We start from the raw sequence: 8,087 nt of genomic DNA on the forward strand, positions 1-8,087 counted from the left end.
TAATTCTACCCCTCAATTTCTTCTTTGTGATGAAAAAATACTGCTACAAATTTTCTTTTATTTACCAACATTCCCTTAGAGATTTTTTCTTTTGTACATACATAGAATTTATTTATTATGGAATAAGTCCTAAATTTCCTATAAAAACTTTTTTGGAGGTATTGTGGGGCCTAGAATACAATAATTTTTGTAATTGAATTCCAATTAATAGTGCGAAATTGCCCTTTAACATTTTTCCCCTGAAATAATATGCTCAGGATTTCTTCTGCAATATAAAGAGAATAATTTTTATAAGAAAGACATTTAAACTATTAATATAAAGTGATAGAAACAAAACTTTAATATCAAAATACACAAGAAAATACATATTTTTTAAAGTTTAAAGATTTCTATGGCACTTTTAAATGTGTTTTTACCTATCGCTTCCCTGAAAAAGACATGCGCTCATGATGCAAAATTTAGAAAAAAGCTGTCACCCCATATAAATGGAAAATATGCTCTTTATATTATAGAAAAAATTCTGTGTATATTATTCGAAAGAAAAAATTTTTCAGGAGTACTTTCAGACCATTAATTGTAATGACATTGCAAATTTTCAAATTCTGAGCCCGACACCTTCAAATTTATTATTTGTTAACATTTTTTTCAAATTGAAAACTATCAAATTAATTTTAAACCCTTGGGACATATAGAAATCCAAAGTCATATCATGAGTATTAGGATTCAAGCCCACCTTGGAAATAATGATAAGTTATCAATTTGGTTTTAGTTACCAAAATAAAATATTTCTCCTCTATCGGGCAGGTTTGCCCCTTTATATAATTTATTATTTCCCAAGATTACAAACATATACGTAAAAAATTGTGTAGTGTATACTTTGGATGTTCCTAGGAAAAATGAAAATTAGGTCAAATTTAGTTCTTGCAGATGAATATAAAGTCAAATGACCATGCTGGAAATTAAATGCAATTAAAGCTAAATGAAGATTGGGTCAAATAAAAATCTGAAGAAAAATCAAAGCCTTCGCATTTATTAAAATCACTCAATATCCCTGGAAATTGCAGTTTCTTCAGGTTAATGATCACATTTTCGTTCCAATACATCGACTTTTTTATTGTTCAAGATCCACAACAGCAACATTCATTTCTGGATGTATTGATCGCACATGGGCATAGATATTTGATCTGTATTTGGCTTTCGTTTGACAATAAGGACATCGAAATCTAGGATCTCTGCCACAAACGTATTTTTGATGTTTTCGCAAATCCTTGTCATTAACATATGCCTTCCCACATTCAACACAAATGTGGTTTCTCGGGCGACGAAAATGTTTTGACCAGAAATCTGTAAATAAAAGTAAGAATGTATTAGTATTAGGAACAGTAATTTCATTTATATTTTCTACAGAAGCGAATATAAAATTTTGAAACTAGAGAACTCACTTGAGGAAAGGATATGAATCAAAAGAACATTTATAAGAACATTTCGTTAGATTATCATCTCTGTATTAAAAATTTCCATTGAAAAAAAAACAACGAATAAAACGAAAATTCATATTACAAAGATACAAAAAATGGCCTGTTTTCTTCCTTGGGTAAAATGTATCAAAAATTAAAATAATAAACCATTTATAGCACAATCTTACACTCACAACAATTAAACTAATTAATTAAATTACAATTTGTAAAATTTAGATGATGTTTTCGAAAATTAAAACATCTTCTTGATGACAAGTGGCATATGCGAGTGCCATCTTCGCACATGTCTATAAACATTAGAGCTACTCTTGTCCTTTTTGTGACAATAAGGACAGGCGAATCTGAGTGCTACTCCACATTTGTGTCGCAGAAGATCAAACATTCTACGAAATCCTGCGTTGCATTCTGGACAAAGGTAGCTGTCTAATGGCGGCCGATTTGCCCAATCTTGTGGTTTGGTTTCTGAAACAAAGAAAATTTAATGAACTATTGTTCCAAATTTTAATTAATTCCATGTAATGTTCTTCCTGTAAAGAAAATAGAGAAGCCGTGCAATGGTTTTTTTTTTCAAAACTATAGAGTACCATGCAATATGTATAAATTAGTTTCGAGTGAAACAAATTAAACGTTGCTTTACAAGGAGAGGTCGCGGGATGTGCGTCGCCGATTCGACTGGGGATTTAGAGCGTGAAAAGTACACCAAAATGCATAAGGAGCGTATTTTTGTTCAATCCTCGATATCTCGGATACTAAGACCCCATGGGTTCGAAAGAAACAATGCGCGCCTAATGGATTTTCATGTACTATCACCCTATGAAGCCTCAGTCGAATCAGCGACGCACATCTTGTGGCCTCCTTGTTAATCCAATCGACTCAGATACCGATGTGCCAAAATAAAAAGGCTCCATCTCGAAGAAGCCAATTAAAAAGGTGCTATCTCGCGTGATGACCTTTTGAAGCTTCAAAGTCCTATATGAATTGCATTGGGAACGGCGAGTAAGAAACCAAAAAATTGAAGATTGGAAGTAATTCTATTAGAGCTAAACCATTTTTCATTTCACAAATTTAAGGATAACTCAAATCGGCTACTTTCTACTCAATAGGCATAAATATGTTGTAGGCAAGTGAAGAAAATCTTTAGTTACAATATTTCTTATGTATTTTCTATATTCATTAAAAATGTTTTCTCAATTACGTATTCAAATTGATAAATTACACACCTATCTAAAGTAAACATTGTTTACTTATCTATACTTAAATTTGCGCAGAAATTGTGTACAATCTAATTACATTTTTCATCTTTTATATTTTGTACATTTGTGAAACACTAATTCACTTATACATATTTACATTAAACATATGTAACTAAAGATGAAAATTGTTTTTACGTATTTATAAACGGAATGGATTGAAATAATTACCTAATTTTAGAATAGGTGAAAGCTAACTATAAAATCTTAAATAAAATGAACTCTTGATGAAATTAAATCTCACTATCATTTTAAAAATGAATCAAGATTCGTCTCGAAATTCCATCAAACACTCCGAAATATAATGACAATTTTCTAAAATATATTTTGGACAGCCAGCGAAAAATGTACTTAAATCTGCACCGGATTTAAATAAAAGTCTCTGCTATTGTAAAATATCTATTGAATAGAAATGTAAACAAAATTGAATCAAAATAATAAAAATTAAGGATTAAAAAAATTTTGCATTGAGTAAAAAAATGGGACTCAGTATTGATTAATTTAAAAAAAATTATTTTAAATGCCTTATTGATCAGTTTTTGGCCTTAAAATTGAGGGTTCGGATTGAAGAATCGGTTATAATTTTCTGGCGCTCAGACCATTCAGCGCTTGAATTTAAGCGCAAACTAGGCGCCAGAAAGTTATGATCAGTTCTTTGATTCGGGTGCTTGGTTGTTTAATTTAGAACCGCCAAATTCTAAATTGGGATTCTTTAAGACTTGAATTTTAAAGTGGCGCAATTTTTAAAACTGCTTCTTTCAGAAGGTGTTCACTAAAATCTCAAAAACTTCTAGGTCATTAAAATGTACATTTGCATGCCTTAAAAACCCTACATTATAAATTTGAAGTATTAAAAAGAATGAAAAATAAAATAGAAATTAAAATCTAGAAATTGTAGTATTCCAGACGTTTAAAAAAATGCGAACATTAAAACTGGTAAAGTAAAAGTTTTCCAACTTTCCAACTTGGAAAATTAAATTCAAGCCCGTCGAAACGTAAAAAATAGATTTAAAATTGAGAAATAAAAACGGTATGCTTGCCAAAGTCAAATTCAAGTCATCAAACCTGAAAATTTTTTTGCAAGAATCAAAAACTAATCAAGGTTTTCATGAAAAATTAAAAAGTACGATTTATTTTTTCTTGTAACTCAAACAGCAAACTGAATAATTAAAAACTAAGAATTTTCCATTCAATCGACCTCATTAAATTTCACGTAATCTCAACTGAAATTTAAAGTAAAGTAGGGGTTTTCTCTACGTATTAAAAAATTTCTCGACAGAAATTAAAGTTATAATTAAAATTCTCAAGTTTCAAATTGTGCAATTATTTGAAACAAATTATCTTAAAATTGGAAGTTATGGTACTCTTCCACCCTAATAAAGTTTTTCAAGTGTTACTGTCTCAGTCGGATGCACAGCCCTGACATGCTGGTAGACGTTTGAAGATTTCTTAGATTTCAGGGAACAATAGGGACATTTGTATCTCGGAGGACGCATACATTCGTAACGATAATGTCCCAACATAGTGTCCCGCCTTCCATAACCACTATTGCAATTGGGACAGTGAAACTTTCCAGTATTCGAGTTGAAATAACTGTCGTCCATCTTCGTCTTCCACAATGCTTCAAAACTCCCCAGATGAGATCCACTGCGTTTTTTACCTGGAAAAAGTTTATATCGTGTCAGAAAAGCTATAAAATATTTTATATTTATTAATTTAGATCAAGCCGTTCTATAATTTCATTATCATACTATATAGAGTCGTTCATGCAAAATAGTGCACCTCTTAAAGAAAATTCCCATTTCTTATTCTTAGTTTCTTTTACCAGTTAAGTCAGGTGTAGCCGATTTTGTTAGCTGGCAAACTTCTAATTAATAAATATACAGTTTACAAGTTCTTAAATACTAGCTTAATCATTCGCAGGCTTAAACACAAATATTCTTATAAAATTTAATGAATTAAATCCATAATAAATCAAAATTTAAATTCCTGTTTAACGTCCAACATTAAAATTTAACTTCTATTTTCTACTCACTATTGAAATAAAAATATAGCAAATAAAAGCAACCTCCTAAAAATAAAAAATTTGAAGAATGTAAAAAATAAAATTTTAAATACGAAAGAAAAAAGAAGGAAGGGATATGGAGGTATTCCATGCTGCTATAGATGTTTAAATTGTCGCGTTTTTCATGCAACTTCTTATTTTTTAAATAAATAAAAGAATGGGTTTCAATTTTGTTAAATGGAAGAAAAAAACATATGGCGCTTCTATCGGCTTGGATGGAGGCTGTGGGTTGGAAATAATAAACTTTTACGAAGCTGCTTCTTCTTAAGACCATGTGATGAGTGGGTCACGTGACCAAGTTCCTACCTTAACGACACTTTTGTTATTTCCAAACTTATTTTCACACGAAGCACCACATCAAATTGAAAATGTTGGATAATAAATAAGAAGCACTAAGAAAAGTGGAGCTGGTCCTAACTAATTATAATTATGAAAAAAGACTTTTTTTGGTAAATGAATTTTTATTGCTTTTTTTATCATTATAAACATTTAGGACCAGAGACGGCTTTCGTAGTGCTTCTTATTTTATACCAAAATTTCAACCCGATGTGACGCTTCGTGTGAAAATAAGTTAGGAATTAAAAAAAAGTATTTGTAAGGTAGGAATCTGGTCACGTGACCCACTCGTCAGATGGCCTTAAGGACGTCGAAAACAGGACCTAACCTCAAAATAGAATTGCCACATTTTACACCATAAATACTGTAATTAAATATTTTTTAGATAACAAGGGCCTATCCCTTTTTTAATCAAATCTGTTTTCGTAGTAAAAAATGAGATAATTTCAATAGTTTTTGTGTAAAAAAGTGTAATTTTTATTGTTCGGGTTAGAATAAAAAACATAATTTAGACAAAAACTATTGAAATTAGCTAACTTCTTACTCTGAATACAGATTTGAATAAAAACTGAAGTAGGCCCTAGTTATCTAAAAAAATGTAATTCCAGTATTTATGGAGTAAAATGGAGCATTTAAATTTTGAAGTTAGGTCCTGGCTCATCGCTCTTGATACAAACTCCAATGAAACAGAGAGCGGTGAACTGATTTTTTCTCATTTTCCACCTATGTGATATTTTATATTCAGTTCACGAATAAAAGAATAAATGAAATCCATGGAAATTAATAGAATGCCATATGCATTAAGGCCATGTGATGAGTAGGTCACGTGACCAGATTTCTACCTTACCAAACTTTTTTATTTCCTAACTTATTTTCACACCAAGCGCCACATCCAGTTGAAAATTTGGGATAATAAATAAGAAGCACTAGGAAAGGTTAGTCATATCCTCAATTTTTATAATTATGGAAAGTTTTTTGTAAATAATTTTCATTTGCTATTTTCATAATTATTAAAATTTAGGACAAAACCCACCTTTCTTAGTGCTTCTTATTTATTGTCTTAAATTTTTCACTCGACGTGGCGCTTCGTGTGAAAATAATTTATGAAATAAAAAAAATTGTCGGTAAGGTAGTAATATTGTCACGTGACCTACTCGTCCCGTGGCCTTAAGAGCATTGGAACCCGCCTCTAACTTCAAAATTAAATTGTCTATCATTTTACTCCATAAATACTAAAATCAAAAATTCGTTAAGATACTTAGGGCCTACTATTGTTCTGAATTCAGGATGTATTCGCAGTGGAAAATTTGCTAATTTCAATACGTCTTATATAAAACGATTTTTTTTTATTCTAACTGAGAATTCCAAAAAGATGTTAACATCTTTAAAATTATTCCACAATGATATTTGACGGAATAGCTGTCTTTTTCATAGGTTACCTTGAATTCCAATTAGGGAATTCTTTCAAGCATAACCTAAAAAATCTTACCAACGATAACCTTGAAGAAAGACGCGAAGGATTATGACGGAATAAATCAAGCATTTCGTCTAGTCATTACATTCGAGATTCGATGTAATTCCGACCTACCAAATCACTCACAAATCCGAAAAGTTCTACAAACCGGATTTTAATCCTGTCACCCTATTAATTTTAAATACTTTTGAATCTTCTTTCATTTACTAGATAAAATGAGGCGACAGCTACTGACCAGTAATGTCACGATGCAGACATCTCTGACATGCGCAGAATGATTCCTGTGTATTTTTAGGCTGACAGGTGGGGTTCCATAACCTAAAAATACACAGTAATCACTACAGCTTATGGTTTTCTTAACGACCAAAGACTAAGGAATATGTCGATAATGCCTTGTGTCTGCGTGTAAACTCTTGCTGCTATCCCCTGTGTCCTTTGTGAATTTTTCAATTAACGCCTTGAGCAGCATTGACGCCATATGGCTTAAATTGCATATGGAGAATATAATGCGAATCTGTGGTCAACATTTTTAAATTAAAAATGTATCATTTTACGATGTCATGATTAATTTCCACACAGAAGGTTCTGATGAAAAATAATTTTTCGAATTTTTCATCATGATTTTATATTTTTGTAATTGATCATATTTGAACAAAGCGAAAATTTTACGATAAAGTATTCTTGTATACAATCCTACTACATTTTGAAAATTTCATGCTTTTGTGGCGCGTTCTAATGCTTCAAACGAAAATTGTGTTTTTAATTTATTGGAGGTTACGTCTGGCAGCTCCGATCGGCCTTAAAAGGGATGGAAATCTTATTTTCGCCGCCTTATGAGGATTAAAAAATGAAGCACAGAAATAAAATTCTTAGGGATTCAAACTTTTTAATACCTTTTAATGCAATGCTTCTTACCAGGTGCATGCAATTTTTCAATACTTTTTAATTTAAGTTTTCTAGCCTGAAATCCATTTCGACTCTAAGAATCGGAACTTCCATTTTAAATTTTCCAATTAACACCTTGAGCGACATTGCTTTAAATGCATATGGCGAATATAATGCGCATCGGTGGTCAAAATTTTTTTATTCAAAATGTCTGATTGAATATGGCGACTAGAAGATGCCAAAAATCCCCAAAACTCAGCACATTTTCGTAAAACATTATTTCTACGGGGTTTTGGGATCATAAAATATGAATCCGTAATGAGTTTAAGAACGCATCTAATCTGATGTAATATAAATAGAAAATTTTTGGAAATAGGTTTGCTTCTACCCCGTGCATTATCTGGTGAAACTTAGACCAGGAAGACGTCCTCCGTAGCCAGAGGAACTCCAAGATCTGAACTTCCGTAAAAATCTATCGAGTTTTAGATTTGTTTAATTTTAAGACGCCATATTGGATCAGCCATCTTGTATTTAGGAATGTTGACTAAAGATTCGTATTCTGCGACTTAAAAAACCTTCGGACACTAGGGTTGATGAAA

The 8,087-nt window shown here is 31.3% G+C and overlaps 1 protein-coding gene across 1 annotated transcript in view; it reads right to left on the minus strand.

Annotated features, from left to right (window-relative positions):
- Window positions 1-1,140: 1,140 nt before the first annotated feature.
- LOC117182868 (zinc finger protein 425-like) overlaps window positions 1,141-8,087 on the minus strand; it is a 9,929-nt gene continuing 2,982 nt past the window's right edge. The window contains exons 3-4 of the mRNA XM_033375980.1: window positions 4,126-4,388; window positions 1,141-1,344 (exon numbers count right to left, since the gene is read on the minus strand). Of these exons, the coding sequence (XP_033231871.1) occupies window positions 1,141-1,344; window positions 4,126-4,388 (467 nt within the window). The remainder of the gene's footprint in view (window positions 1,345-4,125; window positions 4,389-8,087) is intronic.

Source organism: Belonocnema kinseyi, chromosome 2 (genome assembly GCF_010883055.1).
Source record: "Belonocnema kinseyi isolate 2016_QV_RU_SX_M_011 chromosome 2, B_treatae_v1, whole genome shotgun sequence".
NCBI classification, from domain to species: Eukaryota; Metazoa; Arthropoda; class Insecta; order Hymenoptera; family Cynipidae; genus Belonocnema; species Belonocnema kinseyi.